This window comes from Oryctolagus cuniculus, chromosome 17 (assembly GCF_964237555.1).
Source record: "Oryctolagus cuniculus chromosome 17, mOryCun1.1, whole genome shotgun sequence".
Lineage (NCBI taxonomy): Eukaryota > Metazoa > Chordata > Mammalia > Lagomorpha > Leporidae > Oryctolagus > Oryctolagus cuniculus.
In genome coordinates this window covers 10,224,300-10,242,788 of record NC_091448.1, presented here as the reverse complement: position 1 = coordinate 10,242,788, position 18,489 = coordinate 10,224,300, and the positions used below count along the sequence as shown (strand labels likewise).

Below are 18,489 nucleotides of genomic sequence, written 5' to 3'. Positions count from 1 at the left end.
TCTGTCAGAGCATTTGTGACCCTTTGTGGAAGTATCCTACGTAGGTATTCAGTGATGTCACAGCACAGCACTTGCCTCCAGAGAGCAGCCTGACAACCACTCTTCCCTGGTCCGGTACAGATTGCTGCTTGTGAGCTGACAGAAGATCATGGCTTATGGGATGGATTGGAAAGCTGTTAAAGTTGCCATCATCACACCCAAGGTTGCATGTGCAGCCCCAAGTTTTAGCAGCCATATTTCTTGGTAATAATCAGAGTAAAGCTATCTTGAAGGAAAAAAAAGGAAGTTTAGGCATTTATTCTTCATGAACTTGAAGTAAAAACACAGTATCTTCCAAACCTCTCCTTTCTGTACTTATTCTAAAAGAGAACAAGTAGATAATATTTTCTTCCTTTGGTCCCACATGTGATTTCCTTATCATAGAGATTTTAAAGAGTTTTTTCATGGTGAGTAGAGCAGACTTATAGACTATGTGTCTGCATAATAGAGAATTCTAATAGAAAAGGCTGGTATTCCAGTCCTACAGAAGGCTTAGCAAAAGAGTTTCTTAAAAAAAAATAAAAAGTAATCTTGCCAGACTTATGTAAAGGTACTTTGCAAAGTTTGTGGGCAAATGGAATTAAAAGATACATTTATTTTGGTGCATCAATATTGGAAATTCCATGCATAGCTTTTTCAGAACAGGCATTTTCCATGAACTTGTTGAAGTCCCCTCCTTTTTGCGATAACCTCTTCCTGTAGGCTTACAGAAGGAAGTTGCTGGAAACCCACTCCCGACTGCCAAGCTTGCTGGACCTCTTCATTGCATTCCTTCCAGGCCTGCTGAAGAGCTGCAGTGCCAGCGTCAGCCTGATGGTATTTTGGAGTGTGTTGGAGACCCATCCAGATGTCAATACTGTTTGACTGAGAGTAACTAGTATAAAATTGTGATAATCAAGTACTATCTCCTACTTGTCCAGGAAAGACAGTAAAAACCAGCCCTGGGTATTTGTTTAGCTGATGACAAATGTATGGCTTGAGAGACGCAATGTGTTTTGATTCTGTGGATGGACCAAATAGCCCTTCTTGGAAATGATCAGGGGAATTGAAACGGGCAAAAATCCTCTGGTCAGCACAAACTTCAGGCTAGCAATTCTTGAGACAGCCTGAGGCTGTTTTTTAGTGTCAGCTCTGGTCAGAAGCGTGTATTGTGGCATTTGGAAGAGGAATTAGGGCAGTTAGCTAATTGCACGCTTGAAAATGACAAGCCACTTGAAAATTCAAAAGTCTGATTCAAATCCAAAAAGAAATTGGTGTAGCTTTGAACTCCGCCGTTGTTATTTTATACTGAATTTCAAGCACTTCCTATTAAACATGGAAAATTTGTCTTTTCCCCTAACCTTATCCTGGGTATTTTGCTATTCTTAGCTCATGTTTTGAAGTGTTGTTGATGTGAAAGATGGAGAAAAATAAGCTTTATCAGTTATATCAATTCAATAAACAGCCTGGCTTTGCTGTGTAAAAGTTTTCCTGTAATACTCTGTAAAAGTGCATGGGGGAAACTTTGAGCTTTCTGATTAGGGGTATAAGTCACTGAATAGCCTGTTCTCCAGCAGTCTCTGAGGCTTCAGGAATCCTACACACTTTAGGATGGATTCACGTAGGATACTTTCCTCATATTTTCCATATAAATATTTAAAATGTAAAGTTTCTGGAGAAATTTTCATAACCTGTTCCAGAAGAAGAAAGATAAGACCTTGTGATTAAAAAAAAAATCACTTTTACTTAAGAAATGGAAGCACTGACGCTCTCCTACCTGTTGGGCAGAGAGTCTCATTTCATTATCTTCTAAATAGAAGGTCAAAAATTAGCACTACCCCAGAAATCTCTAGTTGGTAAAAGAGGCTGTCACTTCGACATTTGAGAAACCAGATTTTCTTCCCTGACCATCATTTCTTTGGTTCTGGTGTTGACCAAATCAAGCTGGGCATGGAAGATTGGGCCACGGTCCTCCATGAGAATGCTTCCAGTTCAATGCAGAGAAAGGATCGAAATAGTGGCACTCAAAGTTAATCACTTGGATACTGAGTGTCAATATAATGTTGTCTTTGTGCTTTTTGTTATTGATTTAGCAAGTTAAATTGTTCAAATTATAGAGAAGAATTTCCAAGTTTTGATTTGTTTGAACATGAGCTCTGGAAATTCAGGGCTTTTGTATATAAGCCTGTTTGTTTTTTTAATTAGGGTCTATGTGCACCCTAGAAATGCTCCTAGAATCATGTTTCTTATTCTTCGATTCCTTTTTGGTGAACTAGCTTTTGAGCTTAGAAACACTTTCCTTCCTGGGGTGGGGGTGGGAGGTATTAGTAGAGAGATTGTGCCCACAGGAAAGAGGAACCAGTTGATGATGTTTCTTAAGTGAATTCCATCTCAGAGGAGCAGCTAGCAGGTAGCAACGTGGAGGGACACCCTAGTCCACATGACCCAAGGCTTCTCAACCTCTGCACTAGTGACATTTTGGACTGGATTGTTCCTTGCTGTAGGGGACAGCCCTGTGCATTATAGTGTATTTAGCAACATGCCTATAACATCCTGCCATGAAGTATGACAACTCAGATTGCCTCCAGATGTTGCCATATGTCCCCTGGGGACAAAATCACCCCCAGTTGAGAACTACCTTTATCCAGATAAAGAAGCACAGAATGCCATCTATGGGGCTCATTGGTCTCAGGCACATTTTTGCATGTCAATCCGTCTTGGACAGTTGATAATTCCTCTTTCTAATGTGCTCTTATTTTTATCCTCAGTTGAGATGACACTTTCTCTCATAGGTTGTCTGTCACTGAGGTCACTAGGTCCTAGGTGTGCCCTCAGTTCCAGGTTGAAACTTCTCTCCTCACATCTACCTGTACCCTGTCCCAGGTTCCCTGGCTTCTACCCACAGCATTGCCTGGAATAAACGGGTAGGCTGCTTTTAAGTTGTTTTGCTTCAGAAACTACTACTACTATTTTCCCTCTTTCTTTCTTTTTTTCATTTTGTTTTGTTTTCAACCACAGTTGCTCCAAGTGTCTCAATGGCTTCACTCTTACAATTCTGTGCCCTCTCTCCTCATTGTGATTAACTTACATGGGTGAACCAGCGCTCATATCACCCACACGAGATCTCATTTTCTCAGATTGAACCATTAGCACAAATCCCAGCAACCTAATAATCTGTCACATTTTGGTTCCTTCAACTCCAAGCAAAATTCCTTTCCATTCATGTATGATTTTGTGTCCTGACGGACACAGGTGTCTGAAGGTTGCCTTGCAACTCATGGCTTTCAAAACCATCCTTTCCTCCATTCTGTAACCTGGGATTCTAACCCCCAAGTAAACTGTTTCTTTTTTTGTTTCCATTTTATAGCCATGGGTGGATACAGGATAGGGGCGGGTGGAGAAGTGGGGTGTTGGGTTTGTCTCTTCTCCTTGCTGTCGTATTACTTTTGTCTCTGTAATCAAATGTTATTAAATGGCTGGGTAATACTGAAAGCTGAGTGATCAGAAGTCACTGACAGTAGTACATGACCATAACTTATTTATGAGAAGAGTAATTGCTGAATCACTGGCTGAGTGTGCTTTCTCTTTGATTAGCCAAGATATAGTAAAGAGGAATTACTTTAGAAATGTTATGGGTTTATTTCTTCTGTCTGAGGCAGATTTGGTTAGGAGTGATGAAAGCAAATTATACATCCAGGGAAACCAGAAGCAAAGGCAACTAGATAGTTGAAGATAGTAAAGAGATTCATAAATGTAATATAGAATCATCTGCCAATTTCCTTGTCAATCAAGATGGACTTAAAAGCTGTTTTGAAGGAAAATACTTCAAAAAGTTCTTGGAAAATGGAATTAAAAGGTAAGTTTATTTTGGTGCAAAAATTTTTTGAAACCCTTGTGTAATTTTTTTATACCATGAATTTTCTGTTAAATTTTGAAGACCCTTTGTATGCATGAATTTCAAAAATTTTGTGACAAGATAAGCTTATGTTTTAGTTTCATTTTCCACAAACTTTTTGATACCTCTTCATAATATGACAATAGATCAGAAAAAGCCTGAATGTCACTGATTACAAGTATTAAAAGGAAACTTCCAACACACACATACCCCAATATTTCACATTAAGGTACACCCAGAATGGAAAAGCAACTTATACATGTAACAAACAAACAAAAAAAAAATCAAAATGAGAGGCCAGTATTTTCAATATATTGTAAAACTGATTACTAGAGTTTCTAAAATCCTAGTCCATCTAGTGAAAAGTTGTTGCTGGATTTTAATGTGCTTAATTTTTTTCTTTAGCTTGAAGAAGAATTCCAAAGAAAGGCCTACATATCCAGAGCTTATGGTGAGTATTGTTAGTAATGTAAACAAGTTTTCACTACTACCTAGTAAAGATGAAGGAAGTACTCTAAATTATAATCAAGTAATCAAATTGGGAGACTTGACTCATTGAGACATTGGTAATGGAAACTGAACTCAAGAAAAGAGAGTTGAGTCCTTCATTCATAGTATATCATAGTATATCATTATTTAATATAAGCTAGAACATATCACTATTCCTAGCAGTTGTTTTCAGTTTGACAATCCTGTCATAATATATAAAATGTATATTTTAAATGTAAAAGATTTTAGGAATAAAAAATTACCAATATAAATTAAGGGAAGCATGATTTAAGAGATTTCAGCCAAGAGAAAAGAATAAATGATAAATGACCAATCAATTTCTGATAAAATATAGGATTTATTAGATGAGCATTTTTTGGTAGGTGGATAAGGAAGGGAAACATAACTTTTCCCCCACTTCTTGTAAGATAAAGCACTATTAATTTGAATTATACTACTTCTGTGTTTGCAGTTTATCATTCTTTTCTATCTACAGAAACAGTGAAAATAAGACCTCAGTGTCATTGCTTTAAAATAGATTTTAAATTGTGGTAATTCCAATTCTAAGCTAATTCCAGATGATTCGATGGGGCCTTAACTTGGTGATGCTTTGTTCAACATTTGAGTAAATGTTGAATGTGGGAAAAATACATTTTGGGGGCAAAGATTATAAAATTCAGACTTTTTGCTTTGCTGTGTTAATCCCTCCCTAGATTTGTTTCAATTATCAACCTTTTAATTAGAGCAGGAGAAGAATTAGGTTCATGCACAGTTCTGAAAGAGACAGAAACCAATATTGGAAGAGAATTATTCCTGTGGCATTAAATACTTGTTCCTGTCCTTTCTGACCCACAAGCAGTGTTTTTCTCAAGCCTTACTTGGGGCATATATTAGAAGTATCCTGCTGTGGATGAGACCTGGGGAAAGAGCACCTTGGAGAGATCAAGGCAGGACAGTTCTGGAAAGCTGTCACTTAGAGCCAGTTGTGTGGGTTTTCGGTTCTGATGGTTAAGCTTTGATTTAAGTGTGGTCCATTCTCCAGTTGGATAATTTGGAGCCAAGGCCATCTCCTTGGGCTTCATCTGTCCCCTTAAAAAGGCAGTCGGTGGTGTTCAGCTCTCAACAACTTCAAGCAAATAAGATCCACAGTTATAGAAGAAAAAAAGACAAGTAATACTTATGAAAAATCTCAACATCCTACATTTTGGGTTGAGTATTTCTTCTGTGATTGTTTTTTTAATAGCCTTGTCATTCCTGGCTAACCTTTTTGGTATGCGTATGCAACCCCTAGGCCATTTTAAAATTAATTTTACATAAAATTCAGTAGACTAAAAATGATCTCTATAGATATTATAATCTATAATCCTATTTAAAGTTTATTTATTTTTATTTATTTGAAAGACTCACAGGTATACACACACACACAGACACACACACGCACAGAGTGAGAGAGAGAGAGAGCGAGAGTGAGAGAGAGTGTGCTTCTATCCACTGATTCACTATCCATTTGCCCCAACAGCTGGGGCCAGGCCAGGCTAAAGCTGCCTGGAACTCAATCTGGGTGCTCACGTGGATGGTACAGACTCAATCATTGAAATTACCAACTGCTGCCTCTGAGGCACATGATTAGGAAGCTGGGTTGGGAGCTGAGTAGCCAGGAGTTGAATCACGCATTCTGAAATGAGATGTGGGTGTCTCGAGAAGCTGCTTAACCCATGGCGCCACAACATCTGTCCCTTCTATGATCCTATTTTAAAGTCGCCTTGGTGCTTTTGAAAACTAATTTCACATAAAAGAAGAACATGTTTTGTATACCAGGACTCATCACAAAGTTCACAAAAAATATATAGTATGAAAAACCATACAAAGGTTTTTTTTTTTTTTAAGTATCAAGCATAAACTTATCTTTCAATTCCATTTTTCCATGAACTTTTTGGAGTTCCCTTATATTTTTGGCTTTTTAAATAAAGAATTTTTTTCTTCCAAATGACCTTTTATTCATAAATTTCATTGTAACATACTGGAGGGAAAAAATGCTTTCTATATATTTACCCATGATGGATTCTACATTCTTGATAGCTTTCAGCACTGTGACATTTTATAGCTTACATATTAATGTTGTAAAATCCTGTGGACTCCTCCCCTGCTTCTTTCTATGGCATTAGTCTTTGTGGTACTGGAAATGGACTTGCCTTTTAAGAACCATAACTATTCCTTGTTTTTCTGTGGAATTGAGGTTTTTCAATGGAAAAATCTGAGTCCAAACTCCCTGATTTTAGCATTGGGAAAACACACGCAGAGAAACTATTGTTTAGATTTTAAGAGTTGGTGAAGAAATAGGGAGGAAAAAGTATCCTTTCCTTAGGTGAGGGATGATATCATTAAAGCCTCATATGTGCACCTCCCAGGAATCAACGTGTTTCTCTCTGTACTACAGATTGTGGGGTGTATCCCTAGTAACGTGCCTCATTTGCTTGTTCTTCCAAATGTCTCTCAAGACTCCCTAGAGTTGTTCTTTGACAGGAAGTTTTAGCTAACGTTTTCTGTGAAGGTCCGCATAGTAGGTATTGTAGACTTTGTGGGCTATGAGTTATGCCTCAAATTTGCAGGTGTAGCATGAAAACAACTGTATTCAATTTGTAAAGAGAAAAGTGGCTGTGACCATGTTCCACTACAACTTTAAGAAACAGGCACTGGGCTGGATTTGGCCCAGGGACCACAGTTTGGTAACCCCTATCTTAGATAATAACATAGGAAATGATAAGTCACTCAAGTCATTGCCCATATAGACATGATTATGTTCTCCAAATACACTGGGAAGTCTCAGATTGAATTGCAGTGTGAGACAAGGATGCCTGAACACGTAGACAGCTAGTTCTGGGGGATGAAAAGTTGTGCATGGGTTATGGGGACCCGTTTTCTCTTTATTCCTGGCAGGATGCTCCTGGGTCTCCCTGTTTTTTCTAGGCACAACAGTGAACATGAATGGTGCAGAATCCTCCATTCATGTACCTGAATCTTCTTTTGGGAAACAGCCTGGGACTATGGTCTGGGGATTGTTCATGGTACCTTTTGCTCATCTCCTTGTTTCTGTCCTTGCTATTCTTGATCCCTTACACATCTAAGGAACTAGGTTCCCTCCCAACCCTTTTTCAGCCTCAAAACCCACACTAGAAGACCAGTCACACTTTCCATTTTGACATGCCTGCCAGCTGTCCCCTGCCCCTGCCCTCCTGGCTCTCGCAGCATTTTCCCAGCCTGGGAATAAACTGAAAGCTACGGGTTTTTTTAAATTAAAGACTTCAGGTCAGGTTATTTAATTGATTCACAGACTCAGGCTACATCTGCTGAGCTAATATCAACAGAGCGAGAGGCAAGGTGGGGCTGGCAGGCATTGGAAGCCATCAGCCAGATAATCTGAGGTTTGACGTGTCCTGTTTTGATAGTAAAAAGCTTTTAAATACATTAAAGGATCTCCAAATGTCAAGAGGATGTGGGGAAGCTAATAAGCATGATGGTAAAGCACTTGGTAAGTGTGCTGTGTAAGTGGTTGGGAATTGAAAGTGGTGCTGCTATTTAGTTGTCAAGGAGCTCCAGAGGAAAGGCCCGGCGTCTAGGTCTAGTGGATCTTGTGGCTATAAGGCTCTGAGCCAGGCCCAACCTGTGCCCTCAGGTGGGCAAAGGCAGAAAACCTCTTCCATTTTCTGAGTCACAATACTTAACAATGACCACCTACCTTTTTGTGTGTGTGTGTGGGGGTTATTTCTTTGTCCCTCTCCCATTGACATTGTTTCCTAAAACTTCCATGGGTGGGCATTTGGTTCCCCACAGGGCTGACTCACTCAGCCCTCTGCTGTCAAGTTTAAGACAAATATAATTAGACAACCTACATATAGGCAATATGAAGGTTGTAAACCCAAATCCCTAAAGTCAGGGGAAACAGAGTGAGTCATCTACATGTCTGCATGCAAAAAGCTCGTATTTAGCTGCTCGACTGATCATTGAAAATAGTGCCTACCACCAGACAGTTGGGAACATGGGTGTGGCAGGTAGGGGGTGGCTCTGGGCACAGGGTCCCCATGTTGCTCTAGAGTTGTTTGGTTGATTCTATTACTGCTGTCAGAACTGTGGGTCATGGCCTGCTGTATCCCTTTTTGATCAGAGGTGAAAGGTTCCGTTGTAATAGCCAGGCACTTACTGTAAAACAAAATTGAGCAACTGGAGGGTGATTGTTCTGGTACAGAGAAAATGGCTATCCCTCAGAACTGTTTTGAAATGTGTGGCCTCTTCCATTGTACTGTGCCTGTTCTCCAAGCAAAGTTTAAGACCCAAGAATTTTTTTTTTTTGGACAGGCAGAGTGGACAGTGAGAGAGAGAGACAGAGAGAAAGGTCATCCTTTGCCGTTGGTTCACCCTCCAATGGCCGCCACGGCCGGCGCACTGCGGCAGGCGCACCACGCTGATCCAAAGGCAGGAGCCAGGTGCTTCTCCTGGCCTCCCATGGGGTGCAGGGCCCAAGCACTTGGGCCATCCTCCACTGCCTTCCCAGGCCACAGCAGAGAGCTGGCCTGGAAGAGGGGCAACCGGGACAGAATCCGGCGCCCCGACCGGGACTAGAACCCGGTGTGCCGGCGCCGGTAGGTGGAGGATTAGCCTATTGAGCCGTGGCGCCGGCCATACCCAAGAATTTTTTAAAGTTTATTTAATCTCAGCTGCATAAATAGAGACCATGCTTTTCCTTTTTAATCTTTAATCTCAAGGTTGAATTTTCTTTGCACATGGCCAGACTTTGGCAGTCCGGCACACCCTCCTCCAGCTGGATCAAGTCTTCGTCAAGAGAGAAATAAGTGTAACCCATGGCTGTAAATTTGGCTTTGAAAATGGCTTTTATTGTTTCTGTCCAAACCAGCTCCCCTGTGTCAAGAGCAGAAACTCGCTTCTTCACGCATTTACTATTCAACAAAATTGGTTTCTCATTCTGTTGTCAGTTTCATGGGAAATGAAGCTCCCTAAATCTATGAAATTTCTATCTTACTTTGTAGGGGACAGGGTTATTTTTAAGTCAGAATTTTGGGTGGTCTTTGCCAATCTTTGTGTTTTATTGTAGTTGGACTTTATGTAGTATAATTACATCTATATTTTTAAAAGCAATAGATTTATAGTCATCAAGATGGAAAGAATGGTAACTAAGAAATGTTTTTTTAAAATATATTCATTTTATTTATTTGGAAGGCAGAATTACAGAGAGAGAGAGACAAAGAGAGAGAAAAAGATGTTCCATCCACTGGTTTACTCCCCAAATGACGGCAATGGCCGGGACTGAGCCACGCTGAATCCAGGAGCCAGGAGCTTCTTCTGGGTCTCCCACATGGGTGCAGGGCCCATCCTCTGCTTGATTTCTCAGGGAGCTAGATCAGAAGTGGAGCAGCCAGGACTCCAGCCAGTGCCAATATGGAATGCTGGTGCTACAAACTGCAGCTTAATCTGCCACTCCACAACACCAGTCCCCTAAAAGATACTTTTAAAATGTTGGCATTATTAGATGTGTGCATGATTTTAAGAGGAGGAGTAGTCCAAATTTGCCCTGGTAGGCATATTTAATGTTTATCAAACAAATCTGTTAATTTCCTAGTCTTATATATAGTCAATGATAAATGTTAATACTCTGTTTTTCTTTTTTTCTCCCAGCAACATCCATTCTTCACTGTACATGAATCCAAAGCAACAGATGTGGCATCTTTTGTAAAATTGATTCTTGGAGACTAAAAAGCAATGGACTTAATCAGTTGACCCTACTGTGGATTGGTGGGTTTACAGGGTGAAGCAAGTTCACTACAGCGCCGATAGGAAGTCATCTTTGAGATAATTTAACCCTGTCTCTCAGAGGGTGTTTGCTCCCTGTTTTCTTTTCTTTTTCCCCTCCTTAGGGGGCCTTGGAATCTATAGTATAGAATGAACTGTCTAGCTGGATGAAATATGATAAAGGCTTAGGACTTGAAAAGATGATTAAATATTTAATGATGTGTCATATGAGTCCTTAAGCTTCTCAGACTTCTCTTGTTTTTTACAAAATGAATGCATTGGCCCTGGCATAAAGGTGCTACCGTAGTGATGAAATTGTAAGTAGATTTGTTGTGTGTACCACTTATTATTTTAATATTTATGTGTAAGCGCTTGGTTGCAAAGATTCCATTTTATGCAAGAAGGGAAATACAAAAGACAGAGTTGGGTTAGCAATATTTATAGGGCTTTTATTTTTTAAGTTCAATCGTGTCTGTGGTCCAGAAGGAATTATTTAATATGCATCTTTAAGAATATTATAAAGATATCAAAAAGGACCTCTTCTTGTGAAGTCTCTGTGCCAGCTGTCATGGTTGCTGCCACATTCTAAACTGCTGCTCAATCCTGGGTAATCACCACATATTTTAGGTGAGGGGGCAAGACATCCCAGTGAATCCTACTCTTTCCTCAACTGTGGAAAACATAAAAGTCACTTTTATCACAGCACCAACAGTAGAAAAAAAAAAGGTGGACATTTGTGGTATAGTATTAGTGGAAAGTGATTTGTGATGTGATTTAATATCTGCCTTTATATTCACATACCTGTATGTGTGTATGTACTAAGTCCTGCCAAGTGGTTTCCAATGAACATCTGTGTTTAGTTAGGAGGACATTTGCCTGTCTTGAGGGGGGTAGGTCAAGCCACAGAGAACTTGTGCCTTCTTCATTTATCCCTCCTCCAATGTATATGCCCCAAGGATTGCCTTTTAGTTAATGTGTTCTTTTGCTTTATTTGTTGTTTTCTTGTTCAATGAAGAAGCCTTACTATTAACAGAAGGGCTGCAATAGAAGAAAATGAAAGGCAGTTAGTGGTTCTCTGATAAGATAGCAAGATAACAGGGAGGGTTGAATGAACTCCTAGGACTAGATGACAGCAGTGTGATGGGTAGAATTGAGCCCACCTTTAGCAGTGTGTGTTAGCTCACTTCACTGTAGGAGGCTTTCACTATGTGAGCTCCTAAGAGGTCAACTAAGCAACAAAAGTTCTTTGTCCTTGCCACAGGTTCTCCGTTAGGGGTTCTAGGTTCCTCTAGGATCAAGAAGTAAAGTGATTGACAGGGAAAATACAGATTATAATAAATAGCCACGAAGCACTGCTTTTGGATGTTTTGTTTATACAATGATACTCTTGGAATATAAAGTCAGAGGGGTTTTATTTTTAAAAAAAGAAAAGAAGAAAAAACACACACACCTTGTTTCTTTTCTTGTCTCAATGCCTCAATGTTCGTCAATGGGGAGAGAAGTGCTCTCCCAAATTCTCTTCCTTTCCCTTACAGATTTTGAAGTGCTGTCATACAATTTTTGTTGTTTGTATTTTTTCATCCTACTTTGGATCTCTTGCTCGTGGCAATTACCCAGAGAGAGCATGGTACTGCATACAGTTCTTTGTATGCAGTTCCAAGGGATATGAGTTGTCTGCTTGATTAAACATCAGTTTCATCTTAGAAGCTACCTCTGTCTTCTCTTGTTTTCTACTGGGAAAAGGAGTGTTATCCTAGTGTTCATGGCCATGCACTTGCTCACTTAGCTTCCTAAGTGAGAGAGCAATCACAACTATATTCTTCACTCTGATCACCCATCTTAGAAATAATAGGGGGAAATGTGGGATCACTCCATTATGATTTTTGGTGAAATGGATAAAACAAATCATGTTTCTGGCCTGATTCACTTGTTTTTTGACTTTGAAACACTTTTAACAAAGTGTGTGTTTCTCATATGTATGCCTCTCCGTATGCCCTGGGCGGGGACTTAGAACACAATTATAGCAGGGTCACTAAGGACGTGGACTAGGATTCTCGTCCCTGTTACACATTGGGATCATCTGGGAGCTTGTGAACACTGTCAATTTCAATGTCTCTGGAGTGCAGACTGGGAGTCTGTTTTTCCTTTGCATGTCCTCATGTGATTGTTATGCGCAGGAGGGTTAAAGACACTGGACTAGCACCTTCCAAAGAGAAAGGATTTCCTAAGAATTTCTTTCTCTTGAAGTAACCAATGACTCTGTATGAGAGTACCAGGAAGCCCCATTTCTTTCCCTATCCTCGTCAGTATGGGTATTTTCATCTTCATCAGGGAAGGCATATCCCTGGGATACTGATTTGAAAGTTGGAATACCTTTTCCCCAGAGAAGCAATTTCTCTATGATGATTAAGTTTCCTGTGTACTGAAGTATAATGGGTTGATAGCCTTAGGATTCCAAATTTTAGAACACAATTTTATGTTTGGAGACCTACATTAGAAGTTCTAAACAACCAACTTTTAAAGTAAATTTTAGATACACAAAATGCATATAAATTGGGTGTCTCCTGTATATACAGATAGATATGTATGTGTAGAGAAAAGGATAACTGTATTCAGGGGTGATCCTCTGAATACATAGTTAATGCTCAACCATCATGGACCGTCTGATTATCAGCCCTGTCTATATCTATCAGTATATTACAGAATCAGTGTAACTCTACAAAAGAGAGCATGATTATTTTTCCAATTGTATTTTATTTGGCATCAGACACTTGTCCACATTATACTTTTTATGTTTAGAAATATTCATCTCTCTCTATATGTTGTTGATTTAAGATGTGTGCCAAAAAAGTAATGTGAATGATTTCACAAAAGCTAGCAATATGTGTGTCTCTGTCAATGACTATTACCCTTAATAGTAACCTCCTTGAGGGACTCTTTATATAAATAATGCTATGAAAATGTTTATTGTGTCCCTTTCAGCAAAGGCTTCAGAATTCATTCCCTTCCATCTAGATGTAATCATTTTAGAGTTCCTCTTTCACGTTCTGTTGTCATGTGTTTTGTTTACAAAAAGCGTTACCAGGTTATTTTCCTCTTTGATTTACCTGTTTTATCAGATGTAGTACCAAGCTTTGTTTGGCAATTACTAAAAGCTAAATCTGTCCTCAAGGAAGGAGTTTAGCCATCACCAAATTTTTGTAAAACGCTGTTTTATAGGGCTGTGAAGATAATTTCAAATGATGTTTCCCAAAAAAGGGTGCATTATTTTTAAGCCAAATCGACTTCCTCTAATAAATGTCATCTTATAAGAGAACACTCAGAAGGAGAAATAACTTCCATAGATGTGTATATATTTGTTGATAAACTATCTGAGTCACCAATTTCACACGTGGCATCATCTATTAGCTGTGACTTATGACTTTGATGTGGAGGAATAATCCATTATTCAAAAGACTGTGTTTGGCCACACTGATATTCATCAAAACAAATTGGTTAAATAAGCAATTTCTGTCTTGGTTAAGCCATCTGAAATAGAAATAAGTATGTGTGGGTATAGCTCAAGATTGTGTGGTAAGTTCTTGTATATCCTTCAAGCTTAAAAGAATTGTATATGCCAGATTCCTAAACACTTGCTGTTCATGGTGCCATCAGTTGTCTTAGAAATTTTTTATGGTACCCAAATCCAAATAGCCTAACAGTTCAATGTATTAAGTAATTAGGGTCAACCAGCTTAACAGTAATAGTTTTCACTATGCCCTATATATAGATGACTCCATGTTTCTCTTAAAAATACATAAGACCCTGCCATGCCTGTGAGTTTGCAGTAGTCTTAGGATACTTCACGCCCAGTTTGGGCACCATAGATATTTATTATGGTGATACCTGCAACTGTCTACAACAGGTGACCCTCAAATTGGAATTCTTGGTCACTCTTCCATTTGTATTATTCCATTTTTGCTAAGTTATTGTTTGTGCTTGCTTCTGGCTGATTCAATTTTTAATTACTATCCTGCCCTTTGCTGTTGACCAGTCCTGTAAGACCACATAGTCTAGGAAATAAAGTACTCGTCAGCCATTGTGTCAGAGGATGCTGGCACCAGGACTAACAAGGTCCCTGACTTCTCCAAATGAAGTAGATTTCATGTCTTTGGAATACCCATACCCAAAGAAGGCAGAGAGGGACTAATATTTCACACTTTAACACAAAAAAATGTCCTTGTTGGCCAGGGGCTTTAGTTCTCTGCTCAGAGAAGCTGCTCTGTTGCTCCCTGAAGTATCCAACAAAACACTGAAAGTACAAGAAACAGATACCTAATTCCTAATTTCCCACCTAAATTCTTTTTGGGGCTGTGTAGCTCCTTCTGACCTTGAAGGTACAAGTCATGTATTCATAAAATTCATTGGAGCTTGTGGTCAGATCTGGTAAAATGAATTAAATTTCTTTTGTGCTGGAATTTTGCCTTGTTAACATCTATCTGTAACTTTAAGGGAGGGATGTATTGGCTCAAAAGACTCTTCCACTTTTATTGAATTAGCAAGTGAAAAGGTATTTGAGTAACTGTCACCTTCTTAAGAATTTTTTTTAACTTTTATTTAGTAGATATAAATTTCCAAAGTACAGTTTGTGGATTACAATGGCTTTTCCCCCCCATAACTTCCCACCCACCCACAACCCTCCAATTGTTTTAATTGTTGTTGTCACTTTTCAAATGCAGGATGCAGTTTTCATTTAGGTCTCTGATAATTTGCATAATTCACATGGAAGAATGCTAGAATAATATCTAGAAAGAGGAAACTACCTAATGTGGTAGAAGTAGAAAAAAGATATTTTATTCTAGAAGTTTCATATACCTCTTTGCTGGGGGTAGGGAGCTTGTTTTAGCTCTGCTCAAAATGCTGATAGTTAAGATACTCTTTGGTTTTCTTGGCTTTGATTGGGTTACTCTGGATTGCTCTGAGCATCTGTTGAAAGCTAGGACCTTTTCCCTAGGAAGACGCACATCGTATGAAACACACCACTTTGGAAACATTTTTTGCTAGGCGGGATTTCAGTTTCTAGACCCCCATAGTATCAATCACATTGCTCTCTAGAATGGGTACTGTGAATCCTAGACCAAGGCTGGAAAACTTCCTCTGTCAAGGGCTGGATAGTAAATATTGATTTTTGGCTTTGTGTTCCATACAGTCTTATTTCCCACTATTCAACTCTGATGTTGTAGTATTAAAGCAGGCATCAACAACATGTAAGTAAATGAGCATGGCAGCTGTGTTCCAATAAAGCTTTACTTACAAAACCAAGCAATAGCCCAGATTTGGTTCATAGGCCATGGTGAGACCATAAAATACAGATTGGCTATCTATAAAGAGTTCTTCCACTTAGTGGATATTTAGTTCAGCTGCTATTGAGACAGTTTAGGAAGCTGGACATAGGAAAATGAATTCAGAAAGGATGGGGGCTGTTTAATTGCGTGGAATTTGCTTGTTAGTTTCCTCAGGTTAAGTGTTAATCGTTCTGGAAGTTAATGGACAATTTTCTTCAGAATAAACTGAGTTTTTGCTTTCTCTTCTACGTAGTCAGCAACATAACTTCAGTTGGGAAACTAAAGGCACATTTCTCTTCCATGTTAGCTGTCTCCTTGGTTCTTAGTTTCTTTGCATTTTTTTTTTTTTCTGTAGTATGATTCCCATGCAGGGGAATCATGAACCTGGACACAAATCATTGTGTTTCCCTATCCCCTGAACTGTCCTAGGGTTTAGGGATTTGGAAGGCCGAGCTTACCTCAGTTAGATAGAATTCTTAACATCTTCCAATTCATCCACCTTGTCTACTTGTCCATCTTTTGAGAAAGCAAGAAGGAGTAGTTTTGGGCAAAGTACTTGTTCTCAGGTAGCTTTGGAGCTCCAGTTCTCCCTGGAACAGAAGCCTCAGGCCTGCCCCCTTGTGTTCTGTGCCTGGATTGCAGGGGAGTATGCTTGTTTAATTATAAGTAATTTCAGTTTTGAAGGGCCTGTTCAAAATGCCTCCTTTCTGATGTGATTTTCTTGGCTTTTTAGCCTGCGTTGAGTTTCTGGACCCCAGAAACTTCTAGCAGAAGCTGCGCCTTCCCTCTGGAGCAGAACAGCTCCGTGACTGAGTTCTGCTTCATCTGTGCTTGCACCCTCTTTGCTGCCCAGAACACTATACAAAGAGCTATCAGCTTCCTCCTTTTTCTTCATGCAGAGGGGGAGAGCACATCTGAGTGAAAGCTGTAGGCTCCTTCTTACTCAGAAACGCTTGTCTTCCCCTGCTGTCTTGTCAGGAAAACACAATTAGACTTAGAATGATGCTGAGAAACGCCTTAAGAGGGCATATTTCAATATTTGATCTGGCGATTTACCTAAAAGAATGTTTTCTCTCCACCCAGGGGAAAAAAACCTGGCTTCCAAAGCCTGCAAAGTGAAATTATCCGTCCAGGCCATCACCACCAAACCCGTTCACTCACCACGTGTTCCTGGTGACCGCAAGGAAGAAGTATTGGTTTTCTGAGTTGAGAAAGTTGCAGTTGACATCTAAGGAAATATTGTTGTACAATTCCAAGTTATCTAAGGGACTAGTTTGGAATTAAGACTTTAGTTGGGGTTAATCTTTTCAGTTCCTGCCCCAAACTCCTTTTTAAAGTAAAAATGTTCTACAAGTCCCTTTCCTATCAGAGGTGAAGAAGCTTTGAGCCTAAGCAGAAACACAAGGCAAAGTCAAGGACTTTGTACTACAGGCTTTTGTTTTTAAGAAACCAATGTCTCTTTGTCACATAAACACCTATTAATAGAATTTAAAATTACTCAGCCTAATTCCTTAGGACTCAATATCTTGATATCACTCATTTTGTCATTTTTGAATTAGGACATTGAGCTTTTTGTTCTTGGGAGTTCACAGATTTGGGGATATTTGCATGGTATTTCCTTTTTAAAGTTGTCATCCTGACAACTTTAAATGTGTGAAGTGCAGTTACTCTTGACTGTGCACGATTTTCCCCAGTTTATATATTTGCATTTCTGAGATTTTGGGTCTAAGGAATGGGGCTAATGGTTTCATGACCTGGAGATTGAGATCAGGGAATGTATGGGCAAGTACAGTCATTTACTTGAGTTCTCATGTGGAAAGCAGAATTTCCCAAGAAATCCCTAGGGTCTGAGGCTTAGACTCAGCCATCAGTAGTGTTCTCTGGTTTCTCTTCTTGCATTTGCTTGTTATTATTCCTCAGTCAGTCACACATAACATGGGCTGACTTAATACTTTTGTGGAAAGGAACTGATCCAGCCATTTTCATGTATCAATAATCAAAACCAACAGTTTTGCATCTGTCTGCTGAGCTGAACTCTGTTGTTCTCAGTTCTTGAAAATGTAAGGGAAAGCTAAGAGGTCTTTTCACAAACTCTCATTCAAAATATGAGACCTTGTAAAAGGAACTTCCATGTGACCTTTAAAGAAGAGCTGAGTTGGGCGCCTGAGTCCCTGAAGTATTGTGGTCAGAAATGAGTAATTAGCATCGTTTGGTCACTACCAACATTTCTGCTGGAGTCTGCAAGATATTTCAAGAAAGCAAGTCAGACCATTCTCTTGTCACTAGACTTAGGAATTTAAGAGTGAAGAGTAATGAGAAACTGATACTTGATGAATGAGAGGCAAAAAAAAAAAAAATGCATGGAGTGGTACTAAATTAGAAACCTTTTGGAGGAAGAACAATAATAAAAGATTCTGGTAAGCAGACATATCCTTTAACTTATTTACAGTATTACTATATTATGAAGGTGATCTTCTATGAGAAAAGCCATCAAGAAGTCAAATCTTTATTTTTTTCCCCTTCAATGTCCTGAGCTATGAGAAAATTTAAAGAATGGCATTCAGAAAATTGTCTTTGGCTTTTCTAGTGTTGTTGATCCTAAAACGTCACCCTTTGAAACTGATGGCACCCACAATAAGAGTAAATGATTAGAGGAGGTGATACATGAGTTGACTAAAAGGAGTCAAGTGTGTAAAGCATTTTAAGTGTACATAGCTCATCCCTCAGCTGCCTTCTGGGTAAAGAAATATGGAGGAGAAACCTGAGCCCTTGACCTTCACTTCTCATGACAGTTGTATTTAAGTAAGGTGGGCACCAAAGAAGTGTATGTGATGAGCATTCTTTTTGTTCATAATGTAGAAAGCTGTGAGTGTTCCTAGAAATGGACTACAGGTTTCATCAGAAGAGCTAGAATTTATAATTTTAAAATATAACACTCAAAACTCTTGATTAGTCAGAAGT

The 18,489-nt window shown here is 39.2% G+C and overlaps 1 protein-coding gene across 3 annotated transcripts in view; it reads left to right on the top strand.

The window, feature by feature from the left end:
* Nucleotides 1-11,914, top strand: part of MAP2K6 (mitogen-activated protein kinase kinase 6) — a 129,768-nt gene extending 117,854 nt beyond the window's left edge. For all 3 annotated transcript variants that reach the window (XM_008271757.4, XM_070060388.1, XM_008271758.4), the window contains 2 exons: nt 4,319-4,364; nt 10,091-11,914. In XM_008271757.4, the coding sequence (XP_008269979.1) occupies nt 4,319-4,364; nt 10,091-10,168 (124 nt within the window). In that variant the 3' untranslated portion in view covers nt 10,169-11,914. The remainder of the gene's footprint in view (nt 1-4,318; nt 4,365-10,090) is intronic.
* The last annotated feature ends 6,575 nt before the right edge of the window (nt 11,915-18,489 follow it).